Genomic DNA, 18,396 nt, shown 5'->3' on the forward strand with positions numbered 1-18,396 from the left:
GGACACACACACACACACAGGCTCAGAATAATAAATTTGTCTATTGCACTGGCAGAACCACATTCCTCATTGCCGCAACCAAAGCCAGGAATGTGGTATCTGGGGAGAACCGTCTCGTTTTCCAAGGTACAAAATATTTTAGTTTGAGTGCTGGGAAAATATGATATCCCCACAGCAGAAGTGAACTGACCCCTGAAGGAAGAATGTGGACTGTGTGCAACAGATAAGAAACAAATGCAGACTTTTTGTGCGAGCACACACACAAATGGATCAGCTGGAAATAGCCCCTATTTAGATGCCTCTTAATTAAACAAATCATGAATTCACTGCCTCTTTGAAAGAGAATTCCCACAACTCTTTATCAAAGCCAGATGTAACAAGAAGTACATTTTGAAAACGCCAATATATTTTACAGTGGTACCTCCGTTTACGACCTCAATTGGTTCCAGGGAGCCGGTCGCTCCCCGAGCTGTCCATAAATGGAGCGCCTCTTTTGCATGTGCGCGAAGTGCCGATAGAGCGCTTCTGTGCATGCGCGTGCTGCGCAGATTGCTTCTGCGCCACGGAACCCGGATGTAAGCACTTCCGGGTCCACGGCGTTCGGAAACCGATCGATCGCAAACTGCAGCGATCGTAAACCGAGGTATGACTGTACTAAGATGTGGCCACAGTGGTTGCCCAAATTATAAACGGCCATCTCAAATGGTGCATCATTCATAATGGGGAAGATGCTCAAAAGTTAAGCATTTTTAGTCTGATTGAAGCCAACACAACTTAGGCTGTGTTCAATCTGCTGTACCCGGAACTGGGTGTGGGGAGTCCAGCTGAGTGGGACACAGCTGTGGGCAGCCTGAGGAAGTCCTGTCCACCTTGGGCCTGCACAAGAAAAGCAAGTCTAGAGTGAGAGACTAGGGTGATGTCCGCTGTTTCCAGGAACTTCTATTGTGAGACTTTTGTGGGTGAGCTAAAAGTTTGCTTGGACCCCGGGCCAGTATTTATTTGTAGGGTCAGAGCTCCAATGCACTCATGGAACTCTTCACATTCAAACCAATGGATGAGAGAGCTCAGTGGGCTCAAAGGAAATCATGCCTAGAACTGCAAGTTCTGTTGAAGAGAATGGGTCAGCTTGCTAGTACAGAAGCTACACACACACACCCTGAAGCACACACAGGCTTCTGAATGTGGTACATAAGGTAGGAAGTGCCCTCAGTTGTAGCAATCAAAGCTTGCATGTATTTTATGTTGGGGCTAAAAACTCACTTCATGTACCAAGAGGCATGCAGTGTTTACTTAACACGGAATGAAATGTTCACATATCTGAAAGTGGATGTTTGCACAAAAGCACATTAATTTTAAATGGGGGATATCTGGCTGAGTGACGAGTAGTCTGGTATTAAAGCACTATTTGGGCTTGGATGATTGGGCGGAGGAAATCTGTATCTGAATGTGTAACTATTTTCAGCCTTTGGATGGAGGCCATGTTTAAAGGATGCTAGCATATTACCCAATAAGGAATGCAGAATAAATTATATTGCTAGCTGAGCACTGCAAATGTCCACGTACTTAAGTTGGAAGAAATATATGTCCCATAAAAAGTCAACAGCAAAGCTTTTAAAAAAATCGTATGAGTTGGGATCAATCCTCTGCACAATTGCCTGGGAGTAAGTTCCTCTGAATACTATGGGGCTTACTTCCATATCCACAGGATTGCTCTGCACATGTACTGATATGGAGGCATAAATAACTTTGAAGTTTGATAGTCTCTTCCTTCACGTGGCTTGCTACTTGAATCCACACAGCCTAAAGCGCTCAGGGAGCATAACAACGCACTCATTCCAGCCAGATAGCAAATGGGAGCTTTCCTGCCAATGCAGCTAATCATGCTCCCCCTGCCTGTGAATCAGACCAGTGGGGAACAAACAGTTAACCCCCCATGCCCATTGTGCTCAAGTCCGACTCCTGCTTGTGGGCTGCTGATTGGCCAGAACACTCAACTAGATGGGCCTTTGGTCTGACCCACCAAGCCCTTTCTTATGTTGTCATCTGGTTTGGCTTTCAGGCAGTGGTATTTCCTAGCTCTAATACCTGGCGTTATTTTAACTGGAGATGCCAGGAAATGAACCTATTGCCCTCCGTATGTGAGCTCTGCTACTGTGGCTTCTTGTATGTATCGCTCTGCTGTTGAGCTATGGACCCCTCCCCTGACAAAAGTGATATGATGGAGGCACAGAACGAATGATTCTCCATTCTCAGGTATCATAAGAATGAATTGCCTGCTGGAGTGAAAGATATATGTTTGGATAACGCCACACAAACGCCTACATAACAATATAATTTCATGTCACCGCTACAACAATTTGCCAAGCCCTAATAAGCACGCTTATTATAATTCTCCTGTTGAACAAAAGAAACTCTACCAATTACCAGTAAATTGAGAGGTCTGAGCTCAGCGTTGATTGGCTAGGACAGAATTGCAGCACCCCAGAGGCATCCTCCATAAACTCACTCCGTATGCTGCTAACAGTACACTCTGGAGCATCAGTGTTGCTGTGGTTCAGAGCAAAGTGTCCCACAGTGCATCCAGACTCTCCTCGGTGCTTGGCACATCTCACAAGCACAGAAACAGATCCATTCAAAGCTTTAGAGGTCCACTCTTTCTGAATGCCCATGGCTGATTCCAAAGTTGTCCTCCTCAATTTTGACCCAGCAGGAGGTAAGGCATCATATACAGAACATGTATTTTCTCATCCTTCAGCAGTTAGATTGCTCACACGCGACACACACTTATTTCAACTCTGTTTCAGCACTTGTTTTGCGGGTGGGAGCAGAGAGATGCCAGCAGGACATTCAGCATAGCCCTCTTCTCAAAATCTTGGCAATGCTAGCACAGAATAAGAATGACCTTCATGGAATACACAATTGAACTTATTTTAGAGCAGCCCTGTTGGCTTCAATAGGGCTGCTTACAATCTTTTTTTTTTCTAGGTGGGCAATCTGTAATCGTTAAATAGCAGAGATGAATGTGCTGGCATGACCCAGAAACTTCTGCATCTACACTGCTGAATGCAGCACCATATAATGTGCATTGATACTATTTCCACGCCAAAGGATCATTATTTAGGAGAGGTGGAGTGACCAGTTCTAAACATAAAACGACAGCTGTGTTCTCAGATTGCCACAGGAGGGCCAGATTTTCAACAGGCTCTCAAATCTGTTCCTGCATTAGCAGAACCCACATTTTGGGTGAGAAGAAAACAGGTGCTTTCTGTATCAACCCTAAATAGTGAAAGAATTTGTTGTGTGGAAGATTTGGTGAGCAAATTATCTAAACTCTACTGAGTTACCGCTTCTTCACTTACTGGAGAAAATGAGGGTTCACTTTAGGAGGCAATAAAATGAAGGATTTCCCTATGACACACAAAGTCTTTTTTTCCCCTTCTCACAGTATGATCATTTGGAGATTTCCCATTTAAAACAGGTTCATTATATACTGTAATTAAGTGGTTCAGCAGCATATGGTGGTCTTAGGACTTGATTCAAAGCCAGTTAGAGCAGATTCAATTTTTTTCCATTTATAGCTCCAGGCTGCAATATCTCTTGTCACAGTCTCCAATGATATCTGCTTATGAGGTAAAGTACCTATTTGTTTATGCATATTTGCTTGCTGAAGCAAATTGAAATTGTACCCAACAACAATTGGGAACTTCTCTGCCCACTGGGCTTCTTAAAATTCTCTGCTTTTGTAACTGCATCTAAGAACTTGATTAATGTGCACTGAATTTTGAGGCTCTTTTAATGCTTTCAGAATAAGATGGGCATTTTTTAAAAAAAAAAAAACCCACAACCTTACACATTCATGAAATGTAAATATTTGAAGTAGCAAAATGCACATTTTTGAAGATACGGTTTCCAAACATCTTCAGTAGAATCCCTAGAAGTGACTTGCTCATTTGCTTTGCTTGGTCTTGGAAAATCTTAGGCAACAGGGATTTGGCTGGTGAGCTGTCACAGACTGCTTCAGTCTCAGAGTGGTGTACAGTACAAGGCCAGGAGCTGTTATAAATACTAGGAGCCAGGCCTTCTGCCTTTTCTTGGTCAACAGAGCAATGCAACCTGCTTGCTCCACTCCAGCTGTGAGGATAAAATGACAAGGGCAGGTAAAAGAACCATCCCATGCTCCCTGAAGGAAGAAAGGGGTGGTGGTGGATTAAATAAATAAATAAGGCTTTGAGGAACAAGCTTTTTTAATGCCTTGCCTTTTGTTTGTAGTCACAGAGTGGCAAGTACATGCCACCTCTCTGATTTATATAGTGCCCTTGTCTGGCCAGCTGGTAAATTAGGCAGATAAAGAAGGAAAGCTCCTTAACAGCATCTTTCTTACAGCTGGCTTTGGCCATTTTCATGTACGCTTCAGACTAAGCCCCTCACATCCTCTTTAGCTGGGCACAACCTTGCTAATTAAATTCACATTTTATAAGCATCTATCAGTCCCTCACTAGGATGAAGCTGTTTGGGGGAGGAGGAGGAGGAGGAGCCTGCTGGGCACTCCATTCCTCCTTGTCGGTATCGTGACTCAAATTGTATCATTGCCCTTACAATGGCACGGATTGATAGGTGCAGCGTCATTCGCAGTTCTGAACTCATGTCTTCACATTAATCCTGTTGTCACAGTAATTGGCAATACTTTGTCAGCTTTGTTCCCCTTTTACAGACAGGTTAACTGAGGGCTCACCCACACTTTCACTTTCCTGCAGATCCCCACCACCGGAGGAAACCTGCCCTATGGCGCTGAATTGGAGCAAACGCCAGTCGGGTTTCCCGTGGATTAACATCTGCTCTGATTGAGCAGTAAAGAGTGTGTTTTCCCCAGGAAAGCAGTGGGGCAAACAGAAAACCACTCAGACCTGTGCCTGGAAACATCTTCTAACATTGTGTATGCCATCAAATGCCAACAGTGCCCTTCAGCTCTCTATATTGGACAAACAGGCCAAACCCTACGCCAAAGGATAAATGGACATAAATCTGTCATCAGGAATCACAAGACAGAGAAACCAGTAGGAGAACACTTCAATCTCCCAGGACATTCTATACAAGATCTCAAAGCAGCTGTTTTATTACAGAAAAATTTCAGGAACGGACTGGAAAGAGAAGTTTCTGAATTGGAACTCATTACCAAGCTTAAAACCATGGAGCCACCTGGGATGAATAAAGACATTGGATTTTTATCTCATTATGCATGATCAAGCTTTCTTTAGCGCCTCAGCCCTTGCTTCCCCCCCCCCCCCAGGACCAATTGCAGTCATCAGCAGTCGTTAACAGCCATCTACAGGTTTACCACTCCCATCAGCCCATCACCCATTCCCATCACCCCCACCCCCACCCTCTGAATATACATAAGGGTTTGGTGGATTCTGTTTCAGTGTATCTGACGAAGTGTGCATGCACACGAAAGCTCATACCAAAATAAAAACTTGGTCTTTAAGGTGCTACTGAAGGAATTTTTTTATTTTGCTTCGACTCAGACCAACACGGCTACCTACCTGTAACTGTGCCTTGAAAAATAAAAATAAAATCCTTCAGTAGCACCTTAAAGACCAACTAAGTTTTTATTTTCGTATGAGCTTTCGTGTGCATGCACACTTCTTCAGATATCTGAAGAATTTTTTTATTTTTTTATTTTGCTTCAACTCAGACCAACACGGCTACCTACCTGTAACTGTGCCTGGAAAGTACAGGACAAGTGGAAAGCCCCCCCCCAGCTTATTGGGTTATTTTTTTGTGGCATGTAAACCCGAATTTACAAGGGTCCACCACTGTAGTATTTTGGCCAGTTGCACAGAGTGTCAGCAGCACAGTCGGCGGCAGATCTTGATGCGGCAACATGGCTGTGATGAGGCTGAAACTCTGAGGGAGATTGGCATGGGGCAGAACATGGGCATTTCCTGCAACAACAGCAATGGTGTGGCTCAAGGGAGCCTGCACATATCAATCATGCCCTGTGGAAGGTGAACAAAGCCGTGTGGAGCGCCTGGGTGGTAGAGTCGTACGGCACCCAGGCATTGCATTTGTCAAGAAGGACTTGTATCATCCGGATGGCAGGCACTTATCACCTGCCGACAACGAGAGTTGGTTGCTAGATGTGTACTGGGGCCTGTGGAGTTGGTTGAGTTGTAGGTGGGTTTGGTGGCGAGCCAGCAAAGTAGGGGCCGGCTCAAGTGGTGGATAAGACATTGTCTTGAATCCTTGGTATATTCCCAGAATGGGTGTGTGAGATGGTGCATTATCCCCTTGCAATATCTCAGTGTACCCCAGTAAATGTGTCTGGGTGGAAGATTCTGTCCTGAAGCCCAAATAGGGAGTGGACGGGCCATAGAACGTCCAATGGTGGCCGGGGGTGGGGGCAGCTTAGTTGATCTGCATCTTGAGGCAACCCTTAACCCAGGCACAACCCATATCAACAACTTCAGGCAGGAGGGTGAGTCAGGCTACATGCCCAATGCGTAAGCCAATGCCTACCTACATCTGTAATCAATAACGTGGTGGCCATTTTCAATTCCAGAATGTTGTTGTATCCATTTTTTCCACCTGTTTGCCGCCTTCCCCACTTCCCGTCCGCAGGGCACAGTCCTCATGAGCTTGCAAGGGGCCACAAACCCACAGGAAGCTCTGTTGTGGACACGCACACAACATTGCATCAAGCAAGTATTATCCAACACTTTCCAGTCCATTTCCCCACCACTTTCCTTGCAGGTCACGGCATCGGACTTCCCATACCCCAACCCATATAAATAAGAGACCCATCAGACTGGGGTTTTGGGTAAAAACAGGCCACAACTTTATTTAATACAGATGAAAGAGGTTTGGCTTCGGCAAGGGGCAATCTAAATACTTCCAGCCTGCCTGCCAGAAGTGACGCATCGTCAATCCAAGCGGGGGTTCCGAAGACTTACATCAAATAGGGTGACTCCCGCAGGGACCACCATCTGGGGGAGTGCCTTTGGCTCTGCCCCCCCAATCCCTTTAACGGGATACCGCTGCGTTTGGAGGGGCAGGCGGGGTCTGCAACCTCCCCTCCGTCCAAAACAAGGGATTGCCCCAATGCTCAACCAGTTGTGACGGATTGCTATGAGGTAGGCAAAACCACTGGGTCAGTGCCAGTTAGCCCAGTGGGCAAATTCCAACCTGGCCCTGTAAAGAACAGCGACCACTGTAGCCACAGCAAAGTCATTGCCTATCAGCGTAAACCGTGGGTGGGTGGGATGGGGGAAAACCCAGACGCAGGAACAAACAGGCTGTGCCCCAGGTGTGGGCTGCTTAAATGGGCAAGGGGTGGATCCTAGGGAAGTCCACCATCAGCTCCACTGGCTCTGCCCTGGTTCCGCCCACATCTCAGCCTGCATCCCCATTAGCCAATGCAGGGTGCAGGCTAAGATCCAGCTCCTGATAGACGGTGGAGGTATATGCCCCCTCCGCCTATCAGGAAGGGCACTGCCGTTTGAATTCCACCGTGGGGGCCCCAATGAAGCCTCTTCTGTCCAGCAACACCGCTGCACCAAGAGAGGTGAGCGGACTAATTGCAAAAAGTCTGATCTTTTGGAGAAACTAGTTTGCTTTGCAAGAGCTTTAAATCAGCTTGCATTAGCTCGGATGTGAGTGAATCCCACCTGAAAATAGTGACAGCCTGGGAGCATCTTCACAAAATGTTCTGATGCAGTCAGGGCTGTGAGTGACAAGTCAAGGGAACTATCTTCAAGGTTCTTTCCTTCATTTGCTCCAAACAGCATTTTCAAAAGGTCCCTCATTGCAGGTACTTCCTCTGTCACTTGTTATTTCAAAATGAAAATTGCAGTCAAAAGAGAATAATTTTGCAGCACTGCAGTTCTGAAACAAAGGGGATTTATATATTTTTTAAATCATTTTTATTATTTTTCCAATACAAACTGCCAATTAACATCTAAACTAAAAAAAAAGAAGAACCAAATGATAGTCCAAATTATTAATTATTAATTTTTTTCCAGGCTTTCCACAGTCTGGACCTCTTGAAGAACACCTCTCATGTCTCATTCCTGCCTTCTTCTGTTGTTCTCCTATTTTCCACATTCTGATTTTATCACATTCCGTCCCTGGCTATGCGATTCTCAATCATGTCCAAAATCATATATCCTTACATCCATCGAGTACAGCTTTATTTGTAAATATATATTTTTCCAACTGTCTATTTGCCAGTGCAGCTTTTCCTGGCTTCCTTTCAATCTCCTGATCCGGGCTGTTATCCAAGTCTTCTTTTAAAGTTTAAGGATGCAGCAACTCCCATGTTGTTAAATGGTTGAGTTATTCCCATCTGGGCTGTTGTCCAAGTTTGTCTTTGATGTTAGGCATTCTGTTTGCATATTGCAATGTAAATGAACTCTATTCCACAGATATAAATCATTTGACGATCAGTCGGCTTTTGGAGACCACACAGGTGGGCGGCTGCCAGACATCCATTTAGCCTTCTCTCACACATTTAATGAAGAAATTCTGCAAACAGATGCAAATATTGTCCCAAATTATTGTCTCAAATCACTACAAAGTCAGCCAGCAAACATCTCCCACTTCCCTCGAAACAGGGAGGAACTCTCATTTTTCTGTGCTGAGTAACAAGCGCCATCTTGTTTCTTCTTTTCTTTATCAAGTCTTTCAAACCTAATAAAGCTGCGCAGTTGAATATTTAATTATAAATAGAAGTCCATCTGTACTCCTCAAAATAAATTAGGTTTCTTAATGAGGCTTGGTGTAGAAGACCAATTGTAAGTGTTGAGAAGAAGAAAAAGAACATAACATCCTCCGTAATCCAAACACCATGATGAGAATCTCTTTGAAGTTCGAGCTTAAATGCCAGGGACTGTACAATTCTGCAGGTTTTTTCTTGGGCTTCTTCGGTCCAGACTATGTCTGTTTTGTCCAAATCTGATTATTTTATCAAACAGATATTTCCGGCTATAAGAGTGGCTTCGGAGAGTGCCAGCCGTGTCGTGCTCTGGGACCGTGTCCTACCTCTTGCACAATGCAAGCTGGCAATCTCGGACAATCTGCGGGTCTACGAGACAGTCCTCCCCCACCCTGGGGAGTCTGTCAGGGCTAATTACCCCCATATACACCCTGAATTACTGGCATGACTGGGGTCCAATCGTATGGGAGTCAGCCATTTATCACTGCCGGAAACAGGAAGCCAAGCAGGTGATTTATGTTGAACTGGAACAGAATTACAGTCCTCTTAATAGTGAAAAGTCAGCTTTGACAGGGAATTCAAAATCATTATGTACTGCTGCGTGCGTAAGCCCAGGGAGGGAGATTGGACACCTCCTCATTAGAAAACGATGGTAACTACTTGGAAAGAAACCAATTTCAATTATGGTGGGGGCTTGGAAAATATTTTTGAGGGGAATGCAGTTCAAAATAAATAAATTTAATGACACCCTGATGAATAGTTTGACTTGCATTTGCCTTACGGGTATGCTCCTATGGGAAAGGCCGTCTGATTCCAGAATACCTGCTTGTTTCCTGTGTGACCCAGATTTACCACGACAGAGGACTCAAATTGTAGTTTCATTCCAAACACATTCCCTCTCCCCAGTTATATGCCTGACAGATATAAAATAATTGGGATGGGACAGAGAAACCGGACCACATCCATGTTTTCAATGGTTTCACAAACGTACAGTAAGCAGTGAGTGCCCTTGCAAGGTTCTTTTAAATGAATGCAATTCCTAGTAGAAGGCATCTAGCCTTCACTACAGTTTTCTGTGCATTCCTAAGGGATAGCTTGAAGCTCCTCAAAGACTTCTAGAACCAGCAGATAAAACAGGTGAATGCACCAGGAAAAGACCAAGGCAAGCTTTTGTTCCCTTTAGGTTTCGTTCTGTTGCTATGGAAGCCAACAACTCCAGCCTAAATCCTAATAAGAGATATGATCATCACTGCAATATAACAAAGAGCCCTGGATGGAGCATTTTTGCCAGAGGGGCAGCCGTGCTTGTCTATTGCAGCAAAATCAACCAAGCGTCATGCAGTACCTTTAAAACTAACACTTTTTATTATTATTGAAGTACAAGCTTCCACAGACTTGAAAATCTATGCTGTAATGAAATGTGCTTGTCTTTAAGGTGGCACAAAGCTCCTTGTTGATTTTGGAGGGAACCTGTTCTCTGCCTGCAATGAAGGGTAGCTGTGCTCTCTCCACCCCAAAAGTCCTCTCTGCATGCTGGTGCTGAAGGGCAACACCAAAAGATATATAATTGTGACCAGCTATGATCATCTGGAGAAGCGTGCTTAGGTGTCCTATGTGTTAGAGAGGCCCAACTGGCTTCAACTAGAAGTTGTGGGCCTTTAGTGTCACTGGTCCCATGCTGTGGGACATTCTTCCAGCTGAGATTCGACATGCATCTCTTGAAGACCTTGTTATGCCGACAGACCTATTTAAGCAGCTGCTTAAAACTCTTTCGATTATTAGCCAGTGCTTTATTTTAACAGTGCTTTATTGTATACATTTTGTTGTACACTGCCATACCCTCCAACATTTCTCCGATGAAAACAGGGACATCCCATTTCATAATGATAATTTTACTATTTATGCCCCACATATCTTATTGGGTTGCCCCAGCCGCTCTGGGCGGCTTCCAACATATATAAAAACACGGTAAAACATGAAACACTTAAAAAAAAAAACCCTACATAGGATTGCCGTCAAAAAGCTCGGGGGTCGGATAATTCCATACCCTCCAACATTTCTCCAATGAAAAGCGGGATATTTCAGGATCAAATCAGAAACCGGGACAGCTCTAAATCAGGGATGTCCCTGGAAAATAGGGGCACTTGGAGGGTCTGCACTGCTTTGATTGTTTTATGAGTTGGTGGTATCATTATAAATAAAAAAAGGGAAGAGTCCCACTTAGCAGCTGTGCATCAAGATTATTATTAATTTTTCAATGTTCAATGTCCTTTTTCTCCTGTGTTGATGTTTCTCTTGGGTTGAGTTTATGCAAATAAGGATTTTTGAGTTTACACAAATAAGGGTTTCCCTAGGCAATCAGTTGATAACAATTTATTGTGGCAGATCCAAATGTATTTCCTCAAAGGAATGTTGCTGTTATGATAGTATTCCCACCACCAGCAGCACCCGCACGTAACATGCAATATTTTGTAGCTGGGAAAACACAATATTCTTTCCAAGGGAACAGTGGAATGCAATTGTTCCAGTGCAATACTGCCTCCAAATAAAGTTCCAGGGCAGTGATGCGTGAGAAAGGGTCTTTGCTGTGGTGGCCCCTTGTCTGAGGTGAATCTCGCACCAACATGGTTGGTTTTTCATCAATGGGTATAGGCACACCTCTTTCTCCAGGCCTTTTTTTGGGGGGGGGGGGAAGAATGATGCCATGCAGTCACCTTCTTCTGTGGAATGCTTTCTGTTATTTTAACTGACTGTTTTATGATGATTTACATTTTCGATTTTATGTTGGATTAATGTATGGCAAACTGTGGTTAAAAATGATGCAGGTAAGCAGGAAATAATGAAAGAAGTGTCTCACATACCCTTTGAACTGAGCATTGTTGATAGGGATGAAGTAATGTTAGAATCTGAGCAATCATGTGCATATCTTCAGCAAAAGTGCCGGAAGAAACAGAGGCACACAGTACACACCTGTGTGGATATGCTCTGCCCATGACATTTCCCGGTGCGTCTTCTAGGAGTGACAGTAACAACAGGACAGTCCCCAAAATAAGAAAGTATGTCATCAAAGGGCTGTTGTTGTTTTTGAGCTACTGGTGCTGCTTAGGTACAACAGTTCATTCCCCACATCTACCCATTTTGATAGTGCATTAGGCCTATGGATCAACAGTGACCAGAAACCCCCATCTTCTACTGGAACATGTGGTTTGTTGCTGACCTTTCCATGATTGAAAGCAGTACCACACCACTTTAAACAGCCATGGCTTTCCCCAAAGAATTATGGGAACTGTAGCTTGTTAAGAGTGCTGATAGAGCATTGTTTAGAGACTCCCATATTCCCCTCACAGAGCTGCAGTTCCTAGGGTGGCTTAAGAGGCCATTCCTCCTCCCAGGAACCCTGGGAGTTGTAGCTCAAGAACGCATTTTCTCTTGCAGCTCTGCCACCTGGAGAGTGTGTGCAGGGGATGGCTTCTGCATCGAAATCCCCATGCAACTGGAAAGCTTTTAGGTCAGAAAAAGGCTGCCAGTGTTTGAAAAAACAAAGGTCCTGACTTCCTTTGTCTTCTCAGCCTGGTCCTCAGACCCGTGTCGGCATAAAAAGAGTCCATGAGAAGAGAGTCCTTGCGGAGTATTTTCTGCTTTTATTCTTAAAAGTCTTTATCTACAAAATGACCGACCAACTGTACACACATCAACACTACCATCTTTCTCTAACCAACCAACAAACCCAACACCCAGCACTAACATTGACCACTCTATATATACAGGTACAATTAGATGAAAGGTTGCATGAGTCATTGTAGGCCGCTGACTCATGCTGACTTAGTTCTGTTAGCATTAAAGAAGAAGAAGCCAATTTTTAGCCGTGACAAAGGCTTCCTACATACCCACCATATATTTGAAGTGCACATCTCCCCCCCCCAAAAAAAATCCTGGGAACTGTAGTTGACCTTCCACAGAGCTACAATTCCCAGCATTCTGAACAAACTACAGTTTTCACAATTCATTGTTTTAAATGTATGGTGTGCTGTGTATGCCGCCTGAATATCTGAAATATTTCAGTATGGGTGATATGCAGTTATGTCTTACTCATACTCAGGGCTCGTCCACACTTCCTCTTGGCCTGTGCTTTCTAAGCAGAAGTCCAAGCAGTTTTGTCTTTGCCCCTCTGCTTTCCCCTGGAAAACCCACTTTTTAACAACAAATCAGAACAAACGGCAACCCGCAGAAAACTTGATTGCCATTTGCTCCGATTCAGCACTAAACAGTGAGTTTTCCCAGGGGAAAGTGACAGAGCAAACAAAAGTGTGGAGGAGCCCCAAGTTAGGTCTATGAATTTCAATAGGGTTACTCTGAGAAAACTTACTTAATACCACCCAATGTGTCTGGGCTTGTCTTTTTATCATGTAAAAGGGGGCAGATTTTTAGTCCAAACAGCGTTCCCTAGTGCCATAAATACACTTTCCCCTCCTCCTTCAATGTGAAGAAAGAACATTATTTGTTTTATCTGGGAAATAGTTCATATGTCACAGCATAACTACAGCAAACCAGCAGAGACATCTTTGTATTATCAAAGCCATTAATGCTTCTGAGCTTTCTATATCACGCTTGGATAGCTCCGCAATCAAAAAGCGTTTTCGCTCTGCAAGCAATGAGTTTAATGGATTTTAAATTTTAACAAATCTGTGTTTATAAAACGCATATATATAAATGGGAAGGAAGACACAGCCGTTAAGAAACTGGGGTTAGCAAAGAAGCTTTGGATGTTAAAACACAATGTGGTGTCAGTGAAAGGATATTCATAGCTGCCAAGTTATCCCTTTTTTAAAGGGATTTTCCCTTATGCTGAATAGGCTTCCTCGCGAGAAAAGTGATAACTTGGCAGCTATGAGGATATTGTCCTCAGCGTTTCAGCTCTGAACTGCAGGGCTGGCCAGCTTGCAGCAAAGGTACTAGAAGTGGCACAGGTGTTAGGAATCTGTGTGGTGCACCTGGCGGAAACAGGAGAGGCTGTGCGGTTGGCCAGAGAGTCAGGTTTCTACTCCTACCAGCATCTTCAGAATTGTCTACTTTTTAAAATTAATAGACTAGAGCCAAAGCCACCCCACAGAACAGTGCATGGCCCACAATGCACCACACCACCCTGAACTCCTGGTAGGAGAAGTGGGATAGAAATGTATAAACAAACAAACAAAACAAAACAAACAACCTTCAATTTCCCCAGCCCAATGTCTTACCTCAACAAGGTGACATGAGCAACAAACATTTCTTTTGAAACGTTTGACCTTTTGTCCATTCCCTACCTTTTTCAAAAAACGACACCTTGAATTCCATGTCAAATGGAGACTATAGTAACTCTGACCTCATTAAGCTCATTAATTGCAATCAGTGAGTTGTTGGTTTTATTTTATTTTTTAATAATGCTTTACAACTAGTGCTGCTTCTTTAATGGAAGAAGAAAAGGGGGGAAAGTTCTTCAACTGAGCACAGTTTGTGAGCAAGGGAGAGAAACTAATCTTTCTCTCTCTCTCTCTCCAAATAATTCACTGTTAAATTGATCTTTGGAATACACAATGGGTTTAATAGCTGTAATCTCTCTTGTAACATTTCTCTTCACTAGTCCCAGCAGTCAAGCTGAGAGCCTGAGCCCATACATTGCTCTCTCATTCTCTGTAAACCAGCTCTGCATAACTGGTTCATGGAGAAATAAAGGAGCAATAAAGAGAGACCTGGCAAGCTCTTATAAGTCTGAAATGGGAAAGCATTTCAATTTGTTACGGTTGCCCCTTGGGCCAGAAAGGCTGCAGACTATGCTTATCTGGAAGTAAATCCCACCAACATCAATAGGACTTGCTCCAAAGTAAATGTGGTTGGGATCAGAGGATAAGTGTGCGCTAAGCCGCACAATTGGTTTAGTGAGCTTGGCAGCAAGACAGAGGGAGAAAACTGGGCTAGGTAAAGCAAACAGAAGCCCACATAAATACTTCCCATAATTTGTCTCCAGAAGCTGGACAGAGGCTGTATAAACGCCACACATTTAAAGCACATCCCACCCAAATCCTAGGAATGGTAGTTTACCCTGCACAGAGCTACAATTCACAGCATCCTGAACAAACTACAGTTCCCAGGAGTGTGTGTGTGTGTAAATGGAGGGTCAAAGTTTTTCACAGCTTTTACTGTTTCACAGTCAGCTCTTGGTAAATCCCTGACTTCACTGTCAAACACACAGACTGCTATCACTCTTAAGAAACTCCTAAAATAAATACAGTAACGTGTTTACTTTAGAAATAGTGTAATTTATTCAAACCAAACCTGCTTACTAGAGCAACGCAGCTTCCTGCCTATTTTAACTTTTCTTTCTGGAGAGATCCCTGGGTGCCGTTTCAAATAAGTATTTTATGATGGAGATATTCAGAATTTAATTGAACCTCACTTAACTGCTTAAAACTTTAAAAAGAAGCTCTCAGCAAGAGCCCCAGGGAAAACGGGGTTTTAATGAGGTGGAATTCCAGACGGAGGAGGATAAACAAAGATTCTTTGATTTCCAAGCCTTTTCTAATAGGATTTCTCCTTTAATTCCTTCTGTATGTTCTTATTTATAAAAAACAACAACCAGGGATTACATAACAGGGAAACAATGCAGCACGAACGCCCCTAATGGTAAGGCTGTAGCCCTTGCTGGTGACTTATATTTCACAGACTGTCATTCTTCTGGGAGTGTTTTTTAAGTTTGTGCCCTTGGCCAGGCTTTTTTTTTCTAATTTGCCCGTTGCTGGTAATGAGTTTTCACAGACTCAGCTGTGAAGGATTTTTTTTTGCCTCTCTCTCTTTTTTTTAACGCAAGAGATTAAAATGCATGACCTCAAACAGTGCCTTCCCCCATCTGGTTTTCTTCCAAAAAGTGGCTGAATTCAATTGGCTCTGTCATTAGGAACACAATACTACTCTTTCTTGGGCTTCTGAACAAATATAGTTATGTTCCTGGGAAAATATGGAGAGAAAGAGCTAAGATCAGTCAAATACTGTGAAAAGAATAAAGGGTTTGGAACCTCAGGAAATGCTCTTCATTTCCTTCAAAAGACTGTGTGGCATTTAAGTAGTAAGGGAGTCTTGAGGAATTTTAACCAATGTATCAAGACAGGAAATCTGATCAAAGACACAGCACAGGTTCCCAGTTAATAATGCTATCAGATGCCCAAGCAACCTGAGCTTCATTCTCATCGGAATGTAAGGGGACTGTCACCTTGGATCAGATTTGTGTCCATCTATTTCAGCATTTTATATGCCTGAGTAGCCGAAGTCAGAAACCTCAGACTAAGGTTGTAAGGAGCTGCATGTGCAGCATTAAGAACATTGAATGAGTCCCATGTACCGGTAGATCATTGAAGGCCTGCCAATCACATTAAAAACATGAAAGCTGGGCATGGTTTCTTCTGGCTATACATTTGCTTTGGGAGGAAATGTACCCGTGAGATAAATTGAAATTCACAGAGTGACATTCCCATGGTGCCAGCCACTTAGCCGCAGCTATCACTTTGACATGATTTTAATCCAGGGGTAGTTTAGTAAAATGCTCAATTTATTTATTATTCAGAAGATTTATAAACCGATCAAAAACACACCAAGTGGTATACAAATAAAATAGGTAACTGTTATGTACTAAGCTTAGATCCTAGAACAATAGGCAAGTAGGATCCTAGAATGCAACAACTGATTGGCTTACAGGAGAAGACCAATCAGACTCCAGGAAGAAGTTAACCAGCCTATTAGGCTGGTTGAACATGAGTTTGACCAAACTGCGGGAGGCAGTGCAAGACAGAAGTGCCTGGCATGCTATGGTCCATGGGGTCACGAAGAGTCGGACACGACTAAACGACTAAACAACAACAAGGCTGGTTGGATTGTAGAATGCAACAACTGATTGGCCTGCAGGAAAGGACCAATCAGGCTCCAATCTGCCAATCACACGGGACTCATTGTGTAAATAATGTATATAAAGCCTGAGGTTTGGGGGGCATTTCATTCACTGTTTTACAAGCTGCAATAAAGAGCATGAAGTCACTACAGGACTCCGAGTATATTTCAGTAATGGAAGACCTACTGCCAATAATATTTTCACAGGGTAGCAGCAATGGGAAACAAGGTTAAAAAGCGGTATAAAAGCCAGTACTAGATGATGTCACTCCTAATCTCGGAAGATCCCCTTGGCCCCTGTCTCTAGGCCTTCCACCCGCACTCTAAGGCCTCACCCGCACTATGAATTTTAAGCAATATCATGCCAATGGGAATCTTGGGAAGTGTAGTTTGTTAGGGGTGCTGTGAGTTGTCAGGAGAGCTCTGTTCCCCTCACAGAGGTATAATTCTCAGAATTTTCTGGGAAGAGGGATTTCTTGTTACACCGCTCTGGAAACCGGAGCTACAATTTTCAGAGTGGTTAAACAATCCCTTTTGCCGGGAATTCTGTAAATTGTTTCCTAACAACTCTCAGCACCAGGATTCTTTTGAGGAAGCCATGAAGTCATACAGCAGGGCCTTAAATGTATACGGCAGAGGGGGCCAAATACATTTTTACTCTGGAAGGAGATTGACCTGCTGGACTGAGAAGTTTTAGTGGTTTAACCCCTTGCTTTAGGATGCCTTTACTGCTGTATCCATTTCTGTGTAATTTTAAAGTTGCTGCAAGCAATAGTGGCAGGCAAGATGGCATATTGATATTTATCTTCTGAAAATAAATAAATAAAGTCTGATGTTCGAAAATAAAATAAATCCTGATGTTCGATTAACAGCCCTTGAAACACGGTCCCTCCTTTTTCTGCTCTGCAGGGCCAGCCCTACCAGTAGGCAAAGCGAGGTGTCTACCTCGGGCAGCTGATTGTGTTATGAAAGGACAGTGAATTAATACTGAATGTATTAGTATTTTATGTTTGCCACCAAAAAGGGGAAGATGCCCTTGTAAGATGTTTCTGTTTCAGGTGGCAAAATAGACAGCTCCCTGGGAACTAGGCATCTTGTCTTGCGGGATGGAGAATGCCATTTGCTGCAGCAAAAGTGTCTTCCTGGCCCAGTCCTGCTGGCACGGCTATCCACCCTTGCAGTTTAGCACTAAAACTGCCAAAGCAGCAGTACAGAAAGCTCCTGCCTATCACAATCCTAACAGTTCCTCTTTGGAGGGTGCTGGTGGTAGGGGAACCATTGTGAATCCTTTTCTGAACACAGCTGTTTGACACTTGTGAAGCAATTAATGTCTTGAGGAATCACGGCTCCCAGACTAGCAAGCTGTGAGTTTTCTGTTCTCACGGCAGCCACCATTCTTTGGCCTGTCACCTCCAGCTCTTGCAATTCTCATTCTGTCATCGCTGTCATAGGAATGATCAAGAGCTGAGCTAGCCAGAATGAGGCTGCGATGCTATGTAAACCTGTCTGGAAGGAAGCCCCACTGAATTCTATTGGGCGACTTTCAGCAAACACACATAAGATTGCGCCACAAGAAAACTTTCAACTTGCATGTTGCAATGTTATAATCTGCCTAAGCCTTTCTCTCTGTCCAGGTAGGACACCTTCGGTATTGCCTTTAAAGCAAAGATTCATAACTCACATCACCTTGCAGTAAATCTAGGTGTTCCTCGTCACTGAATGTGCCCCCACCAGACCCCCAACTGCATGCCATATTTGCATGATGTCATCTG

The 18,396-nt window shown here is 43.7% G+C and overlaps 1 protein-coding gene and 1 long non-coding RNA gene across 4 annotated transcripts in view; one reads left to right on the forward strand and one right to left on the reverse strand.

Annotated features, from left to right (window-relative positions):
• The window catches only part of LOC148686942 (uncharacterized), a 43,615-nt gene extending 38,385 nt beyond the window's left edge, over positions 1-5,230 (forward strand). Inside the window, exons 6-7 of the long non-coding RNA XR_015948255.1 lie at positions 3,579-3,630; positions 4,755-5,230. This is a non-coding gene — a long non-coding RNA (uncharacterized LOC148686942). The remainder of the gene's footprint in view (positions 1-3,578; positions 3,631-4,754) is intronic.
• Positions 1-18,396, reverse strand: part of KBTBD12 (kelch repeat and BTB domain containing 12) — a 72,896-nt gene that overhangs the window by 17,270 nt on the left and 37,230 nt on the right. Inside the window, exon 5 of one of the 3 annotated variants that reach the window (XM_035106455.3) lies at positions 5,379-18,393. The exons of the other annotated variants lie outside the window; for them this stretch is intronic. Coding sequence (XP_034962346.3) covers positions 18,323-18,393 — 71 coding nt within the window. The 3' untranslated portion in view covers positions 5,379-18,322. Of the gene's footprint in view, positions 1-5,378; positions 18,394-18,396 lie in introns of those variants that run through there. 3 annotated transcript variants of the gene reach the window in all.

Source organism: Zootoca vivipara, chromosome 2 (genome assembly GCF_965207765.1).
Source record: "Zootoca vivipara chromosome 2, rZooViv2.hap1.1, whole genome shotgun sequence".
In the NCBI taxonomy this organism is placed as follows: Eukaryota; Metazoa; Chordata; class Lepidosauria; order Squamata; family Lacertidae; genus Zootoca; species Zootoca vivipara.